Source organism: Morone saxatilis, unplaced genomic scaffold, assembly GCF_004916995.1.
Source record: "Morone saxatilis isolate NCDOM2014 unplaced genomic scaffold, NCSU_SB_2.0 Contig15, whole genome shotgun sequence".
Lineage (NCBI taxonomy): Eukaryota > Metazoa > Chordata > Actinopteri > Moronidae > Morone > Morone saxatilis.
This window is the reverse complement of record NW_023339707.1, coordinates 13,152,392-13,177,788: the sequence shown is the minus strand read 5'-3', so window position 1 is coordinate 13,177,788 and position 25,397 is coordinate 13,152,392. Positions and strand designations below refer to the sequence as shown.

The 25,397-nt window shown below is 40.6% G+C and overlaps 3 protein-coding genes across 4 annotated transcripts in view; 1 reads left to right on the top strand and 2 right to left on the bottom strand.

The window, feature by feature from the left end:
• ikzf4 (IKAROS family zinc finger 4) overlaps window positions 1-944 on the bottom strand; it is a 9,143-nt gene extending 8,199 nt beyond the window's left edge. Inside the window, exon 1 of the mRNA XM_035656985.1 lies at window positions 865-944. Coding sequence (XP_035512878.1) covers window positions 865-944 — 80 coding nt within the window. The remainder of the gene's footprint in view (window positions 1-864) is intronic.
• A 1,216-nt stretch (window positions 945-2,160) lies between these two features.
• dnajc22 (DnaJ (Hsp40) homolog, subfamily C, member 22) lies at window positions 2,161-4,632 on the bottom strand. 2 transcript variants are annotated; one of them, XM_035656966.1, is made up of 4 exons: window positions 4,582-4,632; window positions 3,176-3,785; window positions 2,789-3,081; window positions 2,161-2,646 (listed from the first exon to the last, which is right to left on the bottom strand). In XM_035656966.1, exons 2-4 carry the CDS (start codon window positions 3,723-3,725, stop codon window positions 2,470-2,472), a joined length of 1,020 nt encoding a protein of 339 aa, XP_035512859.1. In that variant the 5' UTR covers window positions 3,726-3,785; window positions 4,582-4,632; the 3' UTR covers window positions 2,161-2,469. The 2 variants fall into 2 exon arrangements, with proteins under 2 accessions (XP_035512859.1, XP_035512860.1); XM_035656967.1 differs by lacking the exon at window positions 4,582-4,632 and having other exon boundaries at window positions 3,176-3,890.
• Window positions 4,633-6,445: 1,813 nt separating this feature from the next.
• On the top strand, window positions 6,446-21,937 carry lmbr1l (limb development membrane protein 1-like). The gene is made up of 17 exons (XM_035656947.1): window positions 6,446-6,653; window positions 12,854-12,938; window positions 14,643-14,676; window positions 15,031-15,170; window positions 15,773-15,876; window positions 15,979-16,102; window positions 16,192-16,260; window positions 16,349-16,413; window positions 16,534-16,606; window positions 16,713-16,799; window positions 16,908-16,984; window positions 17,108-17,185; window positions 17,286-17,359; window positions 17,606-17,696; window positions 17,816-17,882; window positions 19,419-19,580; window positions 20,125-21,937. Exons 1-17 carry the CDS (start codon window positions 6,591-6,593, stop codon window positions 20,208-20,210), a joined length of 1,479 nt encoding a protein of 492 aa, XP_035512840.1. The 5' UTR covers window positions 6,446-6,590; the 3' UTR covers window positions 20,211-21,937.
• The last annotated feature ends 3,460 nt before the right edge of the window (window positions 21,938-25,397 follow it).

Genomic DNA, 25,397 nt, shown 5'->3' with positions numbered 1-25,397 from the left:
GGAATATTTCCAGCTGCTAAATATAAGCGTTTCCATCTTCCAAACTAGTTTCCTTCACAATTACAAAAATGTATCCAAGGATGTGATTGGAATTCAGATCAGTCAGGGGTGCCAACAAAAGTAATATTGTAACTAATTATGTCTTGTGGTGGTGGTTACTGTAATAATATTGCTGAAATGTATTAGTAATTAGTTACACTACTAGTTACTGGGGAAAGTAATATTATTACAGTAATCTGATTACTGCAGCTCAACCTTAATGGAGTTTGCTGTGTTGAGAGAGGATGAGAGAAAACACATTTACATTCATACATCATTTTTATAAAACAATTCTATACAGCCATGTGTGTTCTGTTGATGACTCCCCTCCATTACCTGAAACACAAATATGCCCACATTATTAAAGTAAACATTAAAGTGTGGAGACTGTGCACACAAATGTATAGTAGCTTCTCCTTTATATGTAAACGTACCCTGTGCATATGAGCGTCCACTGCAGTCATCAGCATTCATTCTCTCACCGGATGCCTACACAGTATGATTACTTTTTTAAAGATATTGTCAGTATTAGTTTTTCCCACTTAGTCACATGGCCTTGAATCTGACCGTATGTATGAGCCGTTGCTTGAGACAGTTCATGTTATAAAACCAGATTTCTATATCAGGCCATTTTGGGGTGACTTCCGAATTAAAATCGATGGATGGTCTTACCAAGCGCCGCGGTGAAGTCCACAAGCCTCTCCCTTACCTGGCGACCGATCGGGGTTTTCCTTTTTAAATATGTCCTGATAGCTGTTGGTTTTCCCAGGCGCCGACAGCATCTCCGGGATTTTTAGTTGTTGTTGTTTTTGCCTGGGAATCCCAAACAACTTCCGGGCCCATGCTGGGATACAGACCGAATAATTGTACAACAGAGCTCTTGATTCAGTGATTGTCGAATGCATCGATGCATGTCAGCTCCGGGTACATTTATTGCATAATTATTACACACATTTAAAGATTCAGAGCGCCTGAATGTGCACATGGTGTCTATCCAGTCCCGCAGCTTTGCAAGCACATACACCCAAAAAAAAAAAAATACATCAAAACGTGTGGCTTGATCGGGAATAGTGTGCTATAACTTTTCTCATTGATACCTTTCATCATTTCCGAAATATTCCACGTTTTCTGGCGATTTTCCCCCCATTCATTCCTTATGGAGAATTCCCAGTTTTCCATGAATTTTCAACTCTTAACTACTCATTCATACATTCACATAGAAACTCCATTCAAACTTTAAAACGTTCACGATAAGTAAGACTTTCTGACATTAATTCAGCTTTTTCACATCTTTCATACTTTTTACACAATCATGGTTTAAACTTAATGGAAATGTCAGTCTTTTTGAGAGTTTTCCATTAGTGTGTATTGCGTGGAATGTTCAGAGCTAGAGAGGGTGACATCATCACTAGAGAGTCTAAAGTGCTTGTCTTCAACTTGCTGTCAGAGCCACCATTATCACTCCATCTACATAATTTGTACATCAAGACATAGGAAAATGTGTGCCGGTCACAGACATGTAACTGTGGAAGCAAATGGACTTAAACTTTTGTCTTAATGAGCTTCCAAGCAACAGGAGCACCAACCAACTGCTGCTTTAACTTCCATTTGAAGTGGGAGAAGACATTTTAGGAATGAGGCAGAACCAGCCACTTCTTCCAACAGCTAGTGTGGTCACATTTTTGACTCTACAGACACAAATCTCACTAAATGTGTTCAGCAGGCTCTTGTCCTGCTGAAAATATCCCCATTTTGGTAATAGGAGTTACAGTTTAGGTGCTACAAGTGTAATCATGAGAGGTGTCACTCAGCTAAAGTCTATGAAATAAAGCCTCCAACCCAGGACACACAGCAGGTACCATTACCATGGCAACCCTTAATTGGACACAGCTGATTGAGATGACCTAATTAACACAGTTTGGCTTTAAACTAAATTCAAATCTTCTAATATTCAAGATAGAGAGACTCTAGAGAGAGATAGAGTAAATGTATTTTAACAGGAAGCGCAGAATGACCCTTGCTTTTCAAAATAAAGACCCCAATAGCTTCTTAACAGGAGGCAACACACCGAGCATTCAGGCGCACTCAAAATTTCTTGAGAAATGTTCTAGTTTATTTTAATATTCACGCTGTGAAAAAAAAGAAAACTTCTTGGCAGTGGTAGTTTAGCGTTTAATAACAAAAAAGTAAAATTGTGATGAAATAGTTTATGGCGATAGTCATCTGTAGCACCACCAGGTGGCAGCAAACTGCTGTTTGAGACCAACTCTGCAAAGTAACCAGATCAGACAGCTGTGTTATAATGTCAGTGTCTTTATGCGTGCTCTTGATTTCCATGAAAATAAAAAAAATGACTGAAAAATAATGAGATCAGGAGTCTCACTGTGCCCTGGCAACTATTCAGGCCACTCAGTAAGGAATGAAGGGCAACTATTTGAATCGATGAGGTCTGTGCCGTCGCAGGAGGACTTCATAAGCTTCCTGGATCTTCAAAAACGTTGCCTCAGCCTCCTTGCTGGGGTTGTGGTCTGGATGCCATGTCTTGGCCAGCTCCCTGTAGCTGCGAGTTATCTCCTCAAGAGAGGCCTCTACTTCCAGTGACAACACCTGCAACACAAATATATCCAGATACACAGTTTGGAAATTATAGCTTTGCCAGAGCAATGACTGACGTACAGTATACACCTCGAACAATCACTATTTTAACTCATCACTTATATAGCCTTTCCAGAGATATGAGATCCCTCACCTGCAGTGCCTCTTTTTCTTTCTCAGTGTATTCTTTGAGCAGTATTTCCAGCACTTTCTTCCAAGCCTCTTCATAGTACCCCCCTCCAGTAAGAAAACACAAGACCCGATATGGCATTAAAAGAATGTACTCCAACACACTTCTGAGCCAAGGCAGAAACCAGAAAATATCCAGCAGTGCTGCTACACAGTCAGACAGGTAGTACAGGGTGGCTGTGGTGTTATGGAAAATACAGTAACCCAACGGAGCAGAGAAGGCCAGCCAGGCTAGACCAAGCCTGTAAAGCCGTGGAACTGCGAAAGATAGAAATAAATTTAATTTTAGTATGCCTTAAAAATTCTTAGACAAGCAATGTTATCAAGGTATGCTATTGTCAGATCACCTCACCTAGTTTCTGTTTGCTCCCGGGTGTCTGTGGGGGTTTGAACCTGCTGTGCTGCGCTGCAGTGACACTGGCAGCCAGGCTTATAGGCAGAGGTGATAAAGTGCTGCCATAGAAAATAGTAGAGGTTATGAGACAAGCAGTCAAAGTTTTTTGGAGATCTGAAGTCTGCTGACCAACACTGGACACCAGATGTACCCCTGCACCCACACACAAAGGCAGAACGATCAAGTAGAAGAAACTGAGGGAGCTCAGTCCTATCAGAGCCACAGTGCCAAAGTAGATCCCAACACACACTTGTCCAGCAAATCTGACAGGGCCTACAGATGGAGGAACCTTGGTGGGGGGTCTTTTTCTTTCTTTCTCTGCATCTTGATTGGCCTCACTGACATATGCAGGAATACGTATGAACTCTCTGATCCAGCCAAATCCAAATCCTCCCAGGGTTAGCATCCATAACAGAGCGTGGCTGTCTCTTCCTAAATATAAATGGTGGAAGCCCAAAGGTCCACCTGCTGCCCACAGGGCATAGGCTACCATTACACTTTTCACCATACTTTGGCCTCGGTGAATCAGTCCCTGTACAAGTAAATATTAGTCATACTTGATGAGTACCTGCAATGAAAAAACAGGAGAGATTAGTCTTACCGTACCTAAGTCAAACTGTAGGAATATGTCAGTTCTTGACAGGAGTTAATAAATATTCTTTATAATTTGTAATTTACATTCATGCTACATTCCCCTATGCTGCTGTGCCAATTTGAATTTACCCTACAGGGGATCAGTAAAGGAACATCTTGTCTTATTTAGAGGTGAGCCAATCAAGCTGTCAGTGTTTTTTGGATGACTTCATTTGGTTTGAATTATAGTTTATGTTTTTGATCCGGTGTTATTTATATATATATTCATATCTTGCTATATGGACTTCTGATAGGTATTTTACCAATTTAATTAATTCATTATTTTTTAATTTAATTTAAAAAAAAAAATGTTTTATAACATTTGTAATTGCTTTTACCAACTTATTTCATTACAAGTCTGTGTTATACATTCAGTAGATTTCTCTGCAATCTGTGTGCTGCTGGTATCTTGGCTGACACACTCAAAGGGATTTTAATCTCTGTGATCCAGTTCCATGGTTAAATAATATATTATATAAGAGGGATTTAGCTCATGATAGACATTGTCATTTTAAGTCATTACGTGATCCAAAAACATAGTAAGCTGTAACTGTCCATGTTAATACATGTGTGTGTGGGGGGGGGGTTTGAGAGAAAACAAGTCTTGTACGAAAAAAGTCAGACATGAGATTGTAGGAACCAACCTTTCTCTACAGGCCGATCCGCAATTAATCCAAAGGCTATATCAGTCATGTAATTTGATTTTATTTAATAGCAACTAGGTTACTTACTGCCCATAAGCCCATAATTTCAGTCCTTTCCAGTCCTTTCCGTAGTTGAAGATGGTGTATGTTGTTGCAACAGATGGACTTTGGATCATGGCAATGAAATTACGCTGTGGCCTTAAAGCACCAACATTTAGTTCCCTTGATCATCTGAACTGATAAGGTAAAGAAAAGGTCGGAAAGGGACATGTGTGATGTTCGGCTAAATGCTTCAAAAAGTGAATAATTTTGTTTGTTAAACGTTTTAATGAAACAATGCATTGCAGACTCATAGCAATACACAAATTAAGAACACTAAACCCTGAATTAAAGCCTTGCCAAGCACATGCTGAAACTGACAAAAAAATAAAACTATTATAGAAATCCAAAACCTACTGCCTGAAAACAACAACAAGGGTTGTAAGAAGTTAGGTTCTTAAAATACAGTAGCTTCAGCAAAAGTATCAATACCACTATGTAAAAATATTCCTTAGTACGTTACTTGAAGTACGGAGAAATTGAACTTGAAGTATCAAGAGTAAAAGTACTCATTATGCAAACAGAATTGCACATGTCACTGCAGAATCACCCTCAACCCATAAAAGGAACACTTAAAGTCCCCCTCCACTCTAAAACTTGTTTTTCTTCTTGTTCTTACAGCTGCATGTCTCATTGTCACTGTGCAGAATGATGTATGTGCAGAGTTTGACACTGGAAGGATGTTTTCACACTCCTCTGCTGAGAGTGAAAAGTTTCTTTGTGCTCACTGAAAATCAGATTTAAAGGGGCGTGGAGGGGTGAGGGATGAGGAATATGTCAGACAGAATACATGTAGTTGTCTCACCCTTTAGTCTGTTGGTCAATATTGATACTTCAATGGCTAATGGTAATTTCGTAATTAACCTTACTGCCTGAAGTCAAACAGCAGCAGTTCAGTGACGGTGTGCAAATACTGCTGACCTATTTTTGGATAAGCTAAATATGCAAAAGTGGGTAATTTATACTTATTTAAGGCATAAATTAGTCCATACCCAATTCTTCTGACCCCACTACTACACTGAATATTGTCTTGGTTTTTGTTTGTTTATATATATAATTTCCCCAGTGTGGGATCAGTAAAGTCTATTCTATCTTATATCTTATATCTATCATATATGATTTCAATAAGATAGACTTTATTGATCCCACACTGGGGAAATTCACTCGCTACAGCAGCTCCAGATGCAACACAACAGATATGAAAATACACATTAAATAAAAATAGAATAGAAAAATACAAGATATAATGAAAATAGAATAAAAGAATAAGAGTTGTATGCACACTATATAGAGCTTTTTATACAGTTGGATTGATGTATGAAATACATGGAATACTGCACAGGTTACAGCAGGAGGTAGTGGCATGGTATAAAAATAAATAATTGCACAGGACAAAAAACAAAAAACAAAAATATATATAGAGCAGTATCTATTAGTGGAGAAAAGGCTATAGATATACATATGTATAACTGTACATAGGAGTTTATGTCTATTTTATTGAGCTTGTCCTGTTTATTTATGCTTATTCTGTTTATGTACATTAAGAGCAATGTTAAATGTGTGCACATACCTGCCCAATAAAAACTGATTCTGAATATGTTGCTTCTGACAGTGAAGCACATTTCTTATCCAGTCTTTAATTATCCTCTCTGGTACGTTTGGTATATACACACACCTGTGGATATAAATGACACAAACATGATGATGACTATTAATTATAATGACGATAGACTGCTACCTGTAGAGCTCTCCAGCTTCCTGCCCTCTGTGTAGCACCGCCCCCCTCCGGACGACCCCTCCTTGTTACTGTTTTTTTTTTTTCTCTCTCTACTGTAGCAGAAGGCTAGCTCCGCCGTTTAAACACAGCCGGGCCAGCCAGCAGCGACACATCCACGGCATTCATGAGAAGATGCCCCGTGTTTTATCTTTTTAACCATCCCCCCCTCGCTTCCCTCCAGCGCTTTTAAAGCCGGAGGATACTGGTATGGTTTCGGAGAATGGAAGCGGACGACGTGTCGGTTAGAGAGCAACTTTTCCACAACCGTGTCCGGGAGACTATAGTAAGTAACGCCGGGCTAATGCGGCAGCCGTCGGTTAATATGCATATGAGCCTGCAAACGATGCCACTGGCAACCTCATGAGCCACGTTGTTTAACCAGCAAAGCGTTTTTGTTTCCTGTGACTTTAGCGGTGGGTTAGCCCTTCAGCTCTTAAGTTGTCTCATATTTCAGCATTGATCTGCAGTATCTGTGAGTTTAACGTGACTTTTAGGTTGTTTGAAGGTCGCTTGTTCTGGCTTTGCACACACACACTCATATATATATATATATATATACTGTCAATGGCTCTGACTGTTAATTATAGCGCGGATGCAGCTGGTCATGAGGTAACACAGGAACAGCATCTGGGGCTCTTCTGTTGAGTTTGTAAAGACCTGGGCCTCTTCCTAAATCTTCCTTTATCTGTTTGCCATTGCTTGGACCCAACCCCACTGCACATTTCCATTGTTCCTCTACAATTAAGATGAACATCTTTTACTTGTGCTGCTCTTTTCCCAGTTTGTGTAACAGCCTGTTGAACTTCAGACTTGCCAGAAAGATCAGTTCAGCTACAGCAAGGCATACTGACCTTTAACCCTTTAAAAGTACACTCAGATCTCCTAGGCTGTTCATGTCCTAAGATTGGAGATATTGCTGATACCGCGTACCATAAGGGATACTGTCCAACATCTTTTCTGTTGCATATTTTAGAACCAGTGGTTAACTTATCAATGTACCCTGGTTTGTGCTCTACTGTAAATAGATAAGAATACACTCACACATAGTTCACAATGTACTAGTACTGTGAGAGAGGAGCTGTACATTAGGCCAGCATGTAGGTGCATATGGGTGAAGTATAGAATATATAAATGTAATGATCCCCTGGGGAGATTGAGTCATTACAACAGTAAAACATATAGGCTAGAATATATGAACTAGTGAATCCAACAGACCTTTTTCAGAGGAACAACTAAACTGCTTTATATTTAGGCTGTGATATTTAATTACACTCTTTATGGAACTGATCTAGATTAGTTTTATTAGTTACACTTGTACCTTTCCTCCTATGACAAGTCAAAATTTCTTCTGTGGAAAAATGTCTGTTGCTTTAAATTGTAAAATTGTTCCCGGAGAAGTAATCTGAGGAAATCTTAAGGTGTTTCTGAAACCGACTCACAGCACAGCACCAGAGGTGTCTTTCCCCATCTATGTTTCTAGTGGCAGGCTCGGATATTTCCAAATATAAGTTATAAGTGACTAGATCAGTCCACGTACATTAGATCTTAATGACGGAGACGATTACACCTGCTAGATGATTCCATGCTTTTAATACCAGGCATACATTTACAGTTTTCTAGTAATATATCATATCATTTTCCACAAGCAAGAAACAAAATGCCTATCTTTATTCTAATGCCCTTGTTCTGACATTGTCCCATTCACCTAATGCAATTAGTCGACACCCCCTAAGCCACAGGATGGCCTCGAGTCTCCAGCTTACCATCTCCTCTTAGTGCTCTCTCTCAGGCTGGTCAGCTGCCTCTGCATCTCTGGTTATTATTGGCTTTGGGCCAAGCTCATCACCGATCAGCTCGTTTTGAATTAAAGAATATGTGACAGCAGTGTAAACACAGTTGTAGGATTTCACATAGCAAAGCATCCAGTTGATAAAGGCTCAACATATTGGAAGGACCAGATATAGATACTGTAGATGGATACAGCAGTGATAACATGCCAGAGTAAGAGCATGACTTGCATAAGCTGTGTGTATCACATTTTAACTTTAAAGAATTTATAAACAAAGTGGCAATTTAAACTAATTTGTGCAATACACCGAAATGTGAAAAATACTTTATGCAGTAGATATACAAGAGGCAAAATTTAAGCATCTTATACAGTCAAGTAAGGGTTCCCAGGAACCTGAAAACAGCGTGCAAATCAGGTGTATTAAAATATTACTGTTCTATTTGTAAAATCAATAGCATCTCATTTAGCCAGGCATCTTTTAAAAGAAGATATTGGTGATTACTGATCTATACCTATAAGCTGCAGACACTCTCCCCATTAGTGCTTGTTTTTTAACTTAAGGGAGATTTTTTTTGTTATGTCTGAGCATCCAGAAACTGATCAACTGAACTTTAAAAACCATTCAGATATTAAAATAGCGTGCGTATTAAAGGAATTCTTATAATCAGAGGTAGAGAAGGCCTATATAAATATGTAGGGGATCCTGCAGTCACAGGACATATACATTGGCAGAGGAAGTTAGAAGAGTGCCTGCACTTATCTCTGAGTGCTCACAAGACAAGAAGGCTCATTTACATAATGACACTACTCAGCGTCTGTTGTTGGAGCGCAGACGATTGGTATAATTCTGTGCTTCACTAGCAGAAAAAACTGGGCAGTATTTATGTGAAGTGTTGGCTTTATACAGCTTTTTGTGAAAAGCCTCATAGGAGCAGAGGAGATTTCTGCAAGTCAACAGTAATTCTTCCCAAATTCCAAAGAAACAATACCAAGTAAACATGCATCTCAAAATTCAGACCCACCAAGTGTTCTGTAAATGGATAACTAAGCAAAATAAGCAGCTAACAACTGAAAATGCGATTTCAGCCAAATGTCTGTCTTCCCTTGAGCTGATGCAACATTGTAAATCAATCTTAGATGAGAGCATCTGGCAAGTGTAACAAGTGCGGATTAAAGAACTTGTCTGCGTGAGATGGTGTAAATGTTGGTGCCAGGAGTACACACCCAGAGCCCGCACCCTGAGCCCAGAGGGATCCAGAGGGATCAATGATCAGCATAATAAAAGTGGAGATATGGGACACCCAGCATCAGCACACTTTAAGATATCAGGTGACCTGGAGAGAAGCGCTTTGAGTAGAGAATGTAACCTTAAAGGGCAGATTAAAAAAAACTCTATTCCAAATGTGTGTTTATTAGGAATCAATTGCTACATGTGTTTTGAGACTTTAATGATCTGTAATTTTGTTTCTGCTTCTGACTTTATTTTGGTTTATTTTCTAAGGAGAGGCTGTGGAATAAGCTCATTGTCACTGCTGTCATTTATTTCCTGTTCTCAAGGACATAATTACCTATCTGGGTTTTCAGTTGTTGCTTCTCTGAAATCTTATATCACTAAGATATCAAATATTGATAAATATTGATACATTCAGGTAAAATGAACTCTTGACACAGCACAGTGTAGCTGCCACCTGCTAGCGGATTAGAATGGTTTTGCCCGTGCAACATTTTTGTTGATTAAATCTTGAATAGGCCTTATGGGCCTAATCTATCCTCTTAGTTATAAACAAAGGCTGACATGCCTGCACGCCTGAATGTGTTTAGCTGGACAAGAGGCTAGGAGCCCCTGAAATAACACTCTCTGAGGGAGTCCACTTGACATTTTGCAAGGATGTCCTGTGCCACTGCCAACCTCCCACTCCCACTGAATTATTACAGGAACTACAAGGTTAGGCAAGATGTTAAAACATTTGAGCTTAATTGTGTTTTGCTTGAATCAGCACAAGAATATTTAGATTACTCAGTGAATTTTATAAATTTGAGAGCGAACTGTGAGCCCTGGGACTTTGTGTTCAATACAATGATGTCCGTCTGAATACTGAATTCCTTTAAACGCTCTACTCAGTGGCCTGTTATGTGCTTCCGGCTCTCAACATTACCAATCAGCACGTGTCCCCACTTACGTCAACTAAAAAGGGTGTTATTAGCCCTTTCCACCTATTTTTCGCTCAATACCCATTCTTTGTTCCCTGCTTTTCCTTTTTTGGATTAACCATAGCAAGCTTCTTGCCAAATTACACTCCGTTATTGAACAATTTTGCAGACTGAGCTGATTAGCTGTGTACAGTCCATTGTTTCGTGCGATGCAGGTGGTATCCACAGTGAAACACTGTATTTCTCCACAGATTACATTATTGTTAGTTTGAAATGAAAGTTTTCTGCCCATATGCATATGTAATGCACACTGCAGTCCTGTTAGGTAGGTCTTAGTACAGCATGACTACAAGATATGTCTGACTTCTTTATTTGCTGTAGCCTATGAGAGATACTATATAGCAGAAACAACAGGTTTCTTATATCAGCAGTTGAACTTTGTAGATCAGGCAACTGTTTGAGTTGTTTTTGATTTTTTTTTTGTTTCCATTCTTAAATAGGTCAACACCTCAACTGTTAAACTGTACAGGAGGAGGGGTGTATACCCACACCCCAGCCTCATTTGTTATTGTGCCATATGTCCCAGTGATCTATTTAAAAGAAAAAAACCTTTTGTTATGCATTTAGAATAATAGAATCACGGATGTAAATGGGCACTGTAAATGGCTGGACTAACTGTAACATAACTTTCATGGAAACCTGATACTTAACAATAATTAATTTCTAGGCTATTTGTTCTTCCAAGGAACTCATTATGTTTGCATCCTTTTTAAAAAAAACTGGTTTTGCACCATTCACCAGAAAGCCTCTGTCTCTTTGTTTGTTTCTGTTGTTACCTCGGGGACAGACTTCTACATGCTGTACATCTATCTGCTACCCTTACCAAGCTTCCTCTGAACTGCCAAGCGGAAATGTTTTGATCAGTGCTTGTGATCTGGCAACATAATTAATCTGTCAGTGCAACACTTTGGTGCACAGTATTGCCACTGTTGGGTGGAATTAACATGGCATTTATGTGGACAATCCTGGTCCACAGGGGACAAATCCTGGTGATGTTGGTGATGCTGTGACCTCTCATTCAGCAGCACCAGCAGAGCAGAATTTGACCAAGGTTCATGACAGGATACCTCTTAAAACGATTGATTTCCTGTCAGCCTCAGATGTACTTAATCAAGCAGCCGTGAATCCTGAACACTCTTTCTCTAATAACATGAACAGCTTCTTAATTTTTCATCACTCATTCGTGCCGTTGTCTGGCAGGAAGATACCGACCTTATGTTGCCCATTTCAGTGGTATCCCAACATGTTTACTGACATTTAAATAGATAATCTAATGTGTCAAATCATCCGTGTAACAGGACGTACTGGGCTATCTGTATCTAAAAGAATAACTTGTAAAGCCTTGGCTGTGTGTGTGTGTGTCTGAAAACAGTCAATATTGAGCACAATGTAAAGACTCACACTAACATGGGTTTGTGTTGGTCTTTAAATTGTGCTCAATATTGACTGTGTTTTTCTTACTTTTAGACTAATACACTGGTCTAAGTTTAATCGACTGGGAAATTAGTCGTTAGAAACATCCCTAACTTTTATAACTTTTTTTACTGACATGCTAACTGTGTGTTCACATCATTTGCAATGCAGGAATGGGAAAGAGCCCAAGGGATCTTAATCATGAGAAGCACTTGTGTGGGACAGGAGCTGTCAGACTCACATTGTTTAGTTTTAATTTCCACTTTGCCCAGGAACTTTCCTATTCTCTAATACGTTGCTGCAGAGGAGAGTGCATGCACCCTTTCCTTTAAGTTTTATTACAGTAACTGCTCTCTCTTGTTTTGTATAATGGTCATACATGAGATGTTGAGAGCTTTGTCAGAGGAGTCGACAGATTGCTGAGTGAATATAGGTTTAGCCTAAATTTGTTGGTAGATTTAGTGTAATGTCAGACAATGATCTTTACAGGCAGTATTGGGGCTATCTGTCACTGGTATTAACCCTTCTTTCTCCTCTTATTCCTCTTAATCCTGTCTAGTTTATCACTGTCGCCCATTTCACTCTTTGAATAAAGTGATAATCTTCTGCTTCCATCTGTCTCTCTAAACCTTAGCAAAATGGTGAATGTTTTGGGCTGTTTGCATTTGTAGCAATACATAACCTTTTTGTTTATTTCTTGCTGTTTATCAGCACAAAAACCCTCCAGAATATTCTATTAGGAACAAATCTGTTGTAGCGTGACTGTTTGCTTGCCATCTCCTCTCCTTTTCTGTCTCTCGGGTGTTTTCGGTATCTGTGCTGCATATCCACCCCCACTTTTAAGACTTATCAGAACATAGAAAATCAGGGATATGAGCCAACCTAAATAAATGTGTTGCTCATCAGCTGTACTGGACTGAACATGACAGTTTGTTAAGACGACTGCACTTTCTTTGTGCAAATTAGTTGCCTAAACAAGTCAAATAAATGTCCCTTTTTTTTTTTTTTTTTACATGTTTTTAAATTGTACAAATTGATGCAAATGAAATTATTCTCTGTCTCTTCTGCAGATCTGTGTACTCCTGTTTACATGCCTTTACATACTATCCTACCTCATACTTACCCACTTCAGGAAGACTGCAGAGTTTGTCACAGGTGAGTTTTTGCTCTGTGAGAAAGATTTCTATCACAGGCTTATGGAGAATTGCCGGGAGGGGAATTGATGGTGTTGACGAGCATACTGATTACATTGGTGTTTTGGAATTTTTTTTCCCCCCGCAGAGTATGTTGGCCACACTTTTCAAGCAAGCACAGGTGTTGCTAAGACACTACCCTTTCTATTTTGAGTAAATAGTCTCTTCTTTTGTTTTGCAAACATCATGTTTATACTTTTAAATATTTTTTTATTGCATATAAATTCTAAGTTGCATGCATTTACACATTTATATGTAGATATTTGTAGGTGTTAATAATAGCTGTGTGTTTGCTTACAAGTTGCATAAATATAGTTTACACATATGTATGTTTACACACTGGCAACATTTCAAACCCAAGGCTCTGGACCTTGACTGGAGCAATCCAGAGGTGCAGAAAGTGTGTTACGTAACATGCAACCACCTCTTCAGACAGTATCCCTGTGGATCAGGATGGTGGAGGGGCGTTGAAGAATGTTCCTACAAGATAAACAGAGTTTTGAGTTGAAGTTCCCTCTACTTGCAATCATACTGCACAACCAACTTCATGAAACTGGCTTAATTTGCCATTATTGAGTTAGTGACAGTGGGAACAATGTAGAAAAATATGTTATGGTCAACACAGTGCTGTCAGCTTTGTAACAATGTGTTCTCAAAACTCAAAATTTTTTTAAATGTCCGCTGTGTGAATGGGCTGAGAGTTGCATAATGAATCCAATAACTGGCCACTATTGGAAGCAGATGTAGGATGTCCAACTCGCCTCTCTGCTCCGCTGTGGCTGGGTTGTGACCGGGAAGATGGCCAGCTCTTTTTCTTCTCTTTTGAGGGGGGCGGGGGAAGGAACCTGCTATGCATTAACCCACTGTTGTAAATGTTGCTTGTGTAGCAACAACAGCAAGAACAGTCGTGCCCCGCAGCCGAATGACAATTGCGCAATATTACTCGACAGAGTTGTTTTTGTCATTAAGGAGTCAAGAACTGGTTTTTGCTCCTCGGGCTATACCTCCATTATTAAACATCTGTGGCAACATTTATGTAGGAAGAAGTTACAGTATCATGCACAGTGGTGTATATTACTTATCAAAGTACAGCAATAATACAGTATAAATAGCTAGAGATCTATAGCATGTTGCATGATACTGGCTTTTTTGGGGGGTTTATAAAGTGTTTTGGACATGCATACTTACATTTACAGAAGGGTCTTTTTGGTATTCTTAATACTACATTTCTTGCAGTTTCCTACCCATGTGTAATTCAGTTTTTACTAGTCTTGGTCTCACTTGAACAGAATGTTCCTAACATGCTTGCCCCCAACCCGCCCCCCACTCTTGAGGCCAGTGAGAGTAGCTTTTTTCATCCTTGTATGGACTGCTTCTATTACAGCTCTCCCCTGTATAGAGATATTGATAGATAGATTTTACCTTTCTTATGACAACACAGTCTTGCTATCTATTAACATTTCAACACTTTATCTGATTTGCAGTCAGAACAACCTGTCTTTAAGCCTGTCTCAGTAGAAAATGGTTCCTCCTAGAAAAGACGTTGGTTATGCCTGTGGCAACTTAACCTTGTTAAAACTTAGATGTCAAAACAAACAAAAGTCTGAATCACTTTTGTAATAGTTGTGTAATCCTATTCTTTTTTTCTTTCTCTACTCTGTTTCAGATGATGTTGAAGATGCCACCGTTAACAAAATTGCGTAAGTAAAAACCTCTAATGATTAACTGCACAGCAATCTGTTCTCACTCCTTCACTTTGATTAGTGTCAGTGTGAATGGTTGAACAGATACCTTTAGTCAACGTGACATGTGTTGTAGGCCAGCTGGGTGTAGATTTATTGCCCTGTCTTGTGTGTGTGCCTGTGTGCTTATGAGGTTGTTGGTTGGGATGGCATCCACATCAGTGTCACTCTGCCCTTTGTCCCTACACGCTGGCACCGTATTACCTTATCCAGTGCCACCCTAGCCTTTCACCTAGGTTTTGCTGTTACGCTAAGGCTAAGCACAAATACACATGCGACCTCGCTTATGGCCTGTCTTTCTCCCTCTCCCAGGCTGTGGTTGTGTACGTTCACCCTGTCTGTGGCAGTGTGTGCTGTGCTCCTTCTTCCCATCTCTATTTTGTCCAATGAGGTGCTGCTCACCTTCCCACAGAGCTACTACATGCAGTGGCTCAACGGATCTCTTATCCACGGTACATTTTCTGTTTATTAGTCAGCAACCCCAAACACTAACACGAATGGTAAAACCTGTCAAACAACGCAGGGGATTAGTCTGGAAACTGGATCAGATTTAACGAGGCTCACTTGTAAATAACCCGCTAATCAATACACAACAGGCCTGTGTCCAAACAGATCATTATTATGGATACAGTAGCTGTGACCTTGTTGTGTGCATTATTTGGGTTTTTGAAAAAATGGTCCAGCTGTTTACCAACTGCTGCTGTTTGCCTCAGTCAAACCCTTCAGCTCCATCTGAATAAGAATGTTTTTTTTATTTAATTGATAAGCTAAGATGTATAGTTAATAGTTATGAAGCCCAAAAGTTAACCAGGCATGTAGTGTTGTTTAATGTGAGACACATTTTAATAATAATCTCAGCTTTTCACTTTTAATTGTTGTACATTCTTGTTTATTAGCACATTTGACTTGGTGTTCAGTCTTGTCAGTCTACACTGCCTGGTACCTCACAGTGGCTGACATTGGTACTGCCAAAGTGTTTCAATACAGTTTGAACCCTAATGAATGTTTGCAATAAAAATTAATATTTGGAACATCTCTCTTCCTCTCTTGTCAGGGTTGTGGAACCTAGTTTTCCTTTTCTCCAATTTGTCCTTGGTCTTCCTCATGCCCTTTGCCTACTTCTTCACGGAGTCTGAGGGATTTGCAGGGTCCAAAAAGGTACCTGATTTTGGCGTCTTCTCACAAATTGCGACTCTGGACTAAACCAAACCATTTAATAAAGACTTGTGTGTGAACCGGTTCTGGTTTTGTTTGTTTTAGGGGGTTATGGCACGAGTTTATGAAGCAGTTGTGCTGCTGTTGCTGCTGGCTCTGCTTGTGCTGGGCATTGTGTGGGTGGCATCAGCGCTCCTCCATGATAACATAGCCAGAAAGAGCCTTTACGGTGAGTCACATGCATTGTAGATTCCTCTGTGACAATCATTTTTGCAGTTTTTAATTTAGTTGCTCACACTCTCCTTCTCTGAATGTCAGACCTGTGGGAGTATTACCTTCCCTACCTGTACTCAGGCATCTCTCTGTTTGGAGTCTTGCTGCTTTTGTGTAAGTAATATCTCAACCACAATTACTTTATACAGAAACTGTGGTGTATTAGACCTGCAAATCACCATCTATGTGTTTCTCTCCTCAGTGTGCACTCCCTTTGGGTTGTCCCGAATGTTCAGTGTAACTGGCAGCCTATTGGTCAAACCACGGGTGAGTAACAGTCCCAGTGACTAATAAAAGTCTGCCCACTTCACATAGAGTAGCCCTTATATTAACAGTTATGGCTTGTGGCTCTGAACTGAATCGATTAATGCCTATTATCCCCCTCAGCTGTTAGAAGATGTAGAAGATACTTTGAGCTGCACCATGTTTGAGGAAAACTCACTCTCCAGGAAACTGAACTGTGAGTGCCTCACCATAAACACATTACTTTGCCCTTTTCTGGTGATTCAGTTTAAAGCTGACTTTATGTGTCTTTTTGTCTCTATCGTGTGCTGTTGTGTCTGAAGGTGGTAGTACGTCATGCTGGGTCAAGTTGAACATGGAGGCGATGAAAAAAGAGCACCAAACAGTTCGGAGCAAGCGCATCGCCCTGGGTAAGATTGACTGAACAGGCTGCTCCCTGCTGGGCTTCTCTCACAGTGATTACATTGTATAGTTATTTGTTGTTGCACACTCATTTATTACTGTTGCTTTGCTCACAGAAATGCGTAGAAAAGCGTCCCCGTGGCAGCGAAACTTGGGCTATCCATTGGCCATGCTCATGCTCCTCGCACTGACGGTACTCACCATTTTATAATTATAATTATAATTTTAATTTATTCTCACAGGCTGGTTTAACTCATATTGATAAACGCAGACGGTTGTTTTTAATGTTGTATAATTGCTTTGCATGTCTCTTCAGGTGATGTGTGTACTGATGGTCTGTTTCAATGTGTTGGAGTTGCTCCTGGATGAGGCGGCTTTGCCCAGAGGGATGGAGGTGAGGATTTAGCCGCTAAGACCTTGTGAACATTTTCTGCTTGGTTTACCACAGCCAGTTATCTGTGTGCACTGATGACTGTTATTTTTGTGCTTTTTAGGACCCTCACCTGGGGATGGCCTCCTTCTCCATGTTTGGCTCACTGGGCGCTGCAGTTCAAGTAGTCCTTATCCTGTATCCTTTTATCCCATTCACCTCTGAGTGTGTGTGCACAGAGCTGACGCGTCATGTCCATTTGGCTGTGACTAGTCCACTTACAGACTCCTTGATATTTGACCAGGGTGTGATGTTGACTCATTCTTTTACATTCATACATTGAAAACTTGTTAATAATTTACTAGGATGTTTAGGATGTTATGTACAATCTCTGTGAGTATGTTAGTCTTCTTTCCAGTGTTGTCCTTAAAATGAATTTTACAGCTATTTGATGGTGTCCTCAGTGGTGGGCTTCTATAGTTCTCCTCTCTTCACTGGCCTCCTGCCTCGTGCACAGGACACCAACCTCACACAGGTAACTGGCAGATATCCTTTACATGTATCTCACATCCCTCATCTCTTATCTCACAGTCATGTTCTGTGTTTACTCCTTATAGTAAATTCTACATTTCTCTATTGTTCTGTTCATTTCAGATCATTGCAAACTGCGTGTCGCTGCTTATCCTGAGCTCAGCACTGCCGGTCTTTTCACGAACACTTGGTAAGGACCTTACATAAATGCCAATGCAGTATTTATTAGACTACAGCGTGTCCCAGTTCCACAGTACACACCAATACTTAGCAGGTTTTGAATATGTAGTGTGTTCACAGTGGACAAGTGACTACACTAAAGCCTGCAGTTTGAATATACACAATGCAAAACCTTCTGCCTCTCTCTTTGCTGCTCCTATCACCACACTAAGCCCCTCCCACCAAACCCACAACTTTGAACGTCAGCAGAAGGAGTCTGGTTGCCTTGCTAAGCCTCATAGGTCTCACTCTCCATGGTGTGAGCCAGCGACTCCTTTTCTCAATGACGCTTCAGAGGGCGCTGCGACGCCGTCCAATGGTGCAGGCACACTGGATCCATTGACTGATGTCAAGTTGACAGATATTATTCGTTTTCTATGGAGAGCAGGAGATGTTGAGCATGATGGATACATCGCAGCGAGTATCTGAATTTGCACAAACACGATTGGACTTCAACTCTATGCAAATAAATTCCCTTTAGCGCAATGCAGCAGACTCACAAAACTCAGATCAAACTGAATCAAACAAATATGAATTAATACTCTGTTAATGTATTGTCTGTTTCTTGCCTCAAATTTTTTCAGAAACATTTTAGTGCGCTGTTTAGCCGTAATATGGGAATGTTTTTGACCTAAAGCTTGAAAATAGCAGATCCAAAACCAAGCACCGCCCAACATGCCCACTAGTTCAGTAGTGTGGTGCACCCAGATGCATCTCACCGGTGTCTGTGTGTCTGCATCATAACAGCGGGACGCCTCAGACTTCCTCCGCAACACCCTGCTTCTTCGGTCAGGGGCAAGAAACAGTGGGGGGCCAGATTCCTGTGGGAGGGGGGGCGCTGTATTACTGCACTGTGACTGGACTGATTTTCTAAAGCCTGAAAACCAAACCAAGAGGCGATGCAGAAGTCTAGCTGTCTGTAAGATCACTTGAATTACAAGATACTGAAAGGTTATTATGGTATTTTTCCTAATTATGCCAAAACAGAACTGCCTACCCCAGTTTTAAGTTATAATTCAATCAATAATTCATCCTGATTGTTCACCTGGTAGACCTGCCACCCTTATCTACATTGTGACATCCCCCCTCTCTCCCCCACACTTCCTGTCACACTTTAATTGGTAGCTATCACTACCAATTAAAGGCAATAAAAGCCCCCCAAAACATTACACTTTGTCCCATAATGCAATTCACTAATTAAAGTTTTAAAGTTACTTACAGCTGCCAAACATAAAAGAAATTGTGGGTGGTGGTGAGACAGTGAAGAGATGAAATCCGTAGTATAACTGCAGAAAGAGTATACTAATGATATATCGCACATAATGTATACAATTAGTATGGAATTGGGTCACAGCATCTTGTATCAAGAACTGCTGAATCAACATTTTACTTGTAGTTTAAGTAACAGCCACAAGAGGGCGATTGTCTGCCATGAAACGTTGCAGGTTCATTGTGCAGTTCATTCATAAGTAAAACGTGTAATTTTGCTTCTATTCCATCCTGTTAGGGATCACCCGCTTTGATCTACTTGGAGACTTTGGTCGGTATAACTGGCTTGGGAACTTCTACATTGTCTTCCTGTACAACATGCTGTTTGCTGGTCTCACTTCTGCCTCCCTGATCAAGACAGTCACCTGGGCAGTACAGAGAGAGCTTATCCGTGCCTTTGGTCAGTCTACTTTCATTTTTATTTTCACGAAGCAAGGGGAAAGTGCTTTGTTTGCATATATTTTTGTCTCTGTGGGGGTAGTGTTGTGCTGAAATTCACTGCACTTTGGGTAGCTGTGTCATAAGTTTTCCCACCTTTGGCCCCATTTCCCTATGGGCTGGTCTCTCTTCCTCAGATAGAAAGAATACAATTCTTTCAGGAAAGTGTAAAGAGACAAGCGGAGAGTCAGGTCCCCTTGGGACCTTCAGGCACACCGCCCTAGACCCCTCGCAGCACACACACCCTCTACCCCTCCACCCAACACAAACAAGCGCTCAGAGCATGGACACGCCAAACACACATATACACGCAATCCCCTTCCTCACAGTACAGATAGCATCTCTGCACCATGGCAGCTCTCCTGCACTTTCCCATTGCCTCCCAACTCACTTTTGTTCTGTGATTAATAGACTTTCATTTCACATAAATCTATATTTTTCTTAACTTTGCTAGTTTAATGCTCCACCTTGTGATTGTGTGTGATGTTATGGTCCTTTTTTTGCAGGTCTCCACAGACTGCCTTTAACGGTGTCACGCTCCACCGTCCCCTTCAGACTCCTCCTGGCCAGTGGACTGTCTAAAATCCAGTGACTTTTCCTCCTCGCCACTGCCTTTCCAAACCTTTTTTAGAAACTGTGCCACTTCAAATGTGCCCTTGTTGGATTAAACATGTTTGCTATTCAGTCCCTTTGCCACTTGGTACATGGGTGGGGTCGCCCCGTGTGAAGTGACTGGAGAAGGTGACGAGTCTGTCTGCACTACATCCAGTGTGAGATCTGCTTTAAGCTGTGTTTAATGACCAATATATCAGGGTCCACTTTTGTGCAGTTATTTTGACTGCAAGGACAAGTACTGGTACAAGAGGTTAGCTGAGTGGTCATGGTTACAACTGGAACAAGGGGAAAATGGATTTAAGCCATATTGGCAGACCTGCCATAGCGGACAATGACACAGCAATCCCCACACAAAACCTGACGCCTAATGAAAAGAGGGTCCAGTGGATAGCCGTTGTTCTGTTGACACATGTGAAAGTCAGCAGAGTTATTTTGAAATATTACATTGTAACTGTGACATAATTTCCTCTTCCTGCTCCAGGTCGATAGAGTGCTCTCTCTTTCTCTGTGGCTTCCCACACTTTTCCTCTCCTACGTTGTATCACTATTTTAAGATTGGGAATCTTACTTCCATGTGTTTGGTGGTCCAGTCTGCACCAGTGTTATGTTAGTTGATGAGAGGAAGTTGTTATTGGGAGCAAATAGTACACAGAGTACCTTGTCTGTCTATGGGTTCACAGGTTACACAGGGAATATGAGAGTGAGGTAATCGTCTCAGTGTTGGAGCTTTTGTACAAACTCTACTAGGAGAATTAAAAGCATTTTCTGTGGTGATTTATCATTGAAGAGGGTTTTTACTATTGTGGATGACAGTAAACTTACTGACTACGGATTACTCATTGATTTATAAAAATAGACTAAAAAGCTTTACACTTTGTCTTATGCAATGTTGAATGCCATGTGATACTCACTTGGAGGAACGTCTGCCTTTTGACCAATCAAACTGTGAATTGCTACGACTTTATGTGGGGAAGTGCAATATTTTATTAGCAAAAGCACACTTTTTAACTTTACCAAAAGTCATTTTTAAATCTTCTGTATGATTCCTTTTAATTTTCTGTGAAGTATTTTTTTTTTCATCTCATTCCTCTTTGTTGGACAGTGGATGAATGTTAGGAATAGTTTGGGAATGTTTTCAAAAAGCAAATGTGACCATCAATCCATGCAATCCTTTTCCGGTGTCAGTTTTTTGATACCTTAAATTCGCTCATGTTTATCAATGTGTTGGTGATCCTGTGTCACCGTTTGCCTTTGCTGCTGTATCAGCAGGTTATTAGCTGTTGGTTTGACCAGCAGGGGACAGTGTCTCTCAAACCCAGCACCAGCCTCTGTGTTGTGTGAGTCTGTATGTCTCTCTGGTTAGTTATTATATGTATTACATACGGAGCACTCTGAGGTTTACTCATTTCACTTTTTTTCTGGGAATTTTTCTTTTGTTTTTTGGGAACACAAATTTTTATAATGTACTGTTTTTTTTATCATTATTTATGGGCTTTTTGGGATGTACAGCACATGTTGAGACATTACTACATACTACATTACTCTTTAACAGTAAAAAAATGTTGAATGTGATGCAGGTGAGACAAGAAAATCTTTAGAGTTGCTCTCAAGGATAAAAAAAATTAGTGTGTTTATTGTTTACCTTTGAAATGCTCTGAATTTTTAACCATCATTGTTTTATGAGAAGAAAGGAATAAAAATCATCTTGTGTCCTTAACTAACTTGTGTCCTTTTTTTGGATACACATCAAGGTGACTTTGACTGTTTCTTTGATGCTGTTACATGTTTGTTACATTTTATGAAATGTATCTACATTGTGATTGATCTGATGTGGCCTGTGGTGGGTGTGTGTGTGACTGGTGAGGGCGTCTGTCCTCCATGTCCCTCCACCCTTTTGTTGCACTTCTTTAATCAGCAGCAGAAGAAAGCCATATTTTGGCCTGTCTGTCAGTAGGGTCCAGCCACGACGCCACTACAGCCGTAGCCCACGCTTTCCCCACTCTGATGCAACAGCCAGATAAAATCCCTGCAAATCAGGAGTAGAAGCGACGTTCACTCACATTCACTCCTTCATGTCCCCACCACCCACCCACCCACCTCCTTTCTTCAATCCCTTTTCCTTGCCTATTGTTCATTTCCTCATCTCATTTATTCTGAAGTCAGTTCAAGAAAAGCCAGACTCTGATTAATTTCTCCCTCTTGATTTTTGTTTGCATTTCTTGTTTTGTTTTGTTGGATGTTTTAATTAAGCTTATTTGGTTTAGGTTTTGTTTTGCACTGCGTTTCCTTTGCAAAAAGGAAATGAACTCAAATGTCGCCGTAACATTACTTGCACATCTGGAGGCCAGTTACCCTCAGGGAAGTGACACATAAGCCAGATATAAGGTGTGGAGGGCAGTTTAGTGCATTATCGGTGTGTCTTGAAAGAAAGAAGAAAGAGTTTGTTCAATGTGATTAATGTTTAATGAACAAACCCAGACACATGCTGTGATTCAGAGGGCCAAAAATAATTCAAAAAATGCAATTTACAGTCATTGTACACTATATTCCAGGACATGCACATTGCTAAATTATGCTATGTGAATATAAGCAACAGAGATGATAAATATATAAAGCTTTTATTTATGACAATGCGATACATATGAGTCCTAGAACCCATTCCATGAACTAAAATTCCCTGAAACTAAATAATTTAAAGTAACAAAGCCACAACTGTGTTACTGAAAGTCTGTCTGGCTTATTCAAGAATAACTAGCAAACTGGATTTTGTAATTTGCCTCTATTAATGTCCACACACACACATAAATATCACATAACCTTGGTTTTAGTTGGGGGGGGGGGGGAAACTAGGATAGCACCTCTCCCTGCAGCAAAATATAAAGGTTGATAGTGCAATCAAAGTGTCCCAGCAGTCCCATTGGGTAACACGCTCTATTGGACTGGTTGTCGGGCATATCGGGGACAAGGCGGGAGACGGGCAGCTTGTAATGGGATGAGATAGGCTATCTTTATTGTCAAAACATAAGAATGAAGGGGGGAAAAAGACAAAGATTAGCTTTCCTGACAGTCGGCTGTTTGAAGTTCATGCCAAAGTGCATTAGGGGCTGTTATTCCCTCGTTTTGTATGCTTGCAAATACAGAACCACTCACAGGAAAAGGCGAGACTTGCTCGCTAATCAACTGATAATGGGTCACACTGTCCGTTTGCCATAGCTGCCCGCCATCCTGCGTGCACACTCACGGCACACTTGCTTCACACAGTTGACTGGCGCATGCCTTTGTTTCATTGGGTAACTTTAGGTGAGTGACGTGACATGGATTTTTAGGTTGAAACCTGTAATATTACAACTTAATTTAATTCAAACTCTTTAAGCATACACCAGTTAATCTTTACATTGTAAATGATCTTTTTTGAGGGGGGTCAGGTTCACAGAACGAAGTATAGCATCATATCTGACCTTTGACCTGCTTGTCTGGTGCCAGGAAGTTCCACCCTTCTCAGTCTATTGTCCACTTCAGTGCAGCATCGCCTCAACCTCAGCTCACTGGTGCTCTTTTTCAAATCAATGCTTAGCAAAGAAACGTAAAACCTGGATTTAAGAACACCTTTTACATCACTGTGTGTTTCATCATCACATCACACATGTAGCAATATGTATATCATTGAAGGTGAAGCACGGCAAGGAAATACCAGCACAAAGTTACCATACATAAGCCAAGAATCATCCAGTGTGTGCAGGGACATCAGAATGCACCTCCCTGCCTCTTCCTGCACTGATAACACGGTGAAAGACAGTGGAATGGGCGGTGCAGTGGTGGGCAGGGAGGAAGGTGGTTAGGTGTCAGTTCCTTGACTTTCCTTTCCCCCCCAACCCTTCTAACGGCCTCCATCTGAGGAAGTGGATCCTGCAGAGTGTCTATTCAGCTCCAAGAGACAAGACAAACACTTGAGATGTCAAAGCTTGCATTGTTTCAAAACCTAATTTCTGTTTTACAATGACTGTATCCTTAATAAAAAGAGCTTGCAGTCCTAATTTCATCCTTGGCTGCTTTGTAAATTTGCCAATATTAGTGATCCTCTAAGTCACAGACAACAACAAAGCTATAACAAAACCTGGCTGGCAGGTATGTACTCTTATTTGACCACTACCCCAGGTGCAAGCACGGGCGTCCATTTGGAAGGAACAAAGCAGGGTAGGCTAACCCAGGCAGGAAAGATCTCGTTTTCTGTGCTGTGGCTTTGCAGGAAACCCAACCATTCACCCAGCCATGTACTCCCATCCTGAAATGGGGGAGTGAAATGCTAAGAGCAGAGGGAGGCAGGAGGATGGGGGCACCAAAATAAAAAACTAATAATAATAATGACTTTATTTCCATCTCCAACCCGCAGATGTTTGCTTCCTTCCCTTCCCTTTCATGTTAGATGGAAATCTCTTTTCTTGTATGACTTTGAAGAGAAACATCGTTGTGGGTAATTGTAGATATGAAAGTGTTTGTTTCTTTTTTTTGATTGAGTCATTCCCTGCATTTGTCTTGAAGGCTGATATCTCTCATCTGTGGTGCTCTGGCCAGACTTGAGCCTTTGTCCATGTTTATCATAAGGACAGGAAGATGCAGCTTCGCCTTTGCCACCCCTCCCTACAACATCCTGGGATCTTCTGGAAACTTCCCTAACAAGGATGCCTTTCCATGGTCACTGTGAGGCTCAGTGACCTATGCCTCATCACTACTACGCAAAATGTTAATGTTAAGTGCTGTTCAGATCAGGCACAGTATGATACATTCACAGGTACGTTTTAGATAAGATCTGGTCTTACTGGATGTTAGGAGTGCCTTTTAGTGAAGTGATTCAATCTTGAAGCATCTTCATCATGCAATCACAACAAGCCAAGATATCCACTAGCACAAAGCTATGTGAATAAACATCCAGCTCTGTTGTGAGTGGGCTAAAGATTCTTTGAAACAAAGTCTCAGCGAAGAAACTGGCCATGATGCATCGAGTCCTAAAGTGTTCCAGGAAGCCACAGATAGCATGGTGACACACTTCGACCTTTAGCCCACCATTAATTTAAGCTTCCGTATGTGATTACAGATGTCAGACCCCTGAGACACAATGATTCCTTTCTTTTCTGCTCCCTCTTTGACATTATCTGACACATTTTGT

What these genes read in the sequence shown, in the direction of transcription:
- dnajc22 (XM_035656966.1), bottom strand. Translation starts at nt 3,725, where the DNA reads ATGGTGAAAAGTGTAATGGTAGCCTATGCCCTGTGGGCAGCAGGTGGA. An exon ending in CGGGAGCAAACAGAAACTAG is followed by an intron (nt 3,082 to 3,175) that starts GTGAGGTGATCT and finishes TATCTTTCGCAG; the next exon opens with TTCCACGGCTTTACAGGCTT. An exon ending in AAGAAAAAGAGGCACTGCAG is followed by an intron (nt 2,647 to 2,788) that starts GTGAGGGATCTC and finishes TTTGTGTTGCAG; the next exon opens with GTGTTGTCACTGGAAGTAGA.
- lmbr1l (XM_035656947.1), top strand. Translation starts at nt 6,591, where the DNA reads ATGGAAGCGGACGACGTGTCGGTTAGAGAGCAACTTTTCCACAACCGT. An exon ending in GAGCAAGCGCATCGCCCTGG is followed by an intron (nt 16,800 to 16,907) that starts GTAAGATTGACT and finishes CTTTGCTCACAG; the next exon opens with AAATGCGTAGAAAAGCGTCC. An exon ending in CTTTGCCCAGAGGGATGGAG is followed by an intron (nt 17,186 to 17,285) that starts GTGAGGATTTAG and finishes TGTGCTTTTTAG; the next exon opens with GACCCTCACCTGGGGATGGC.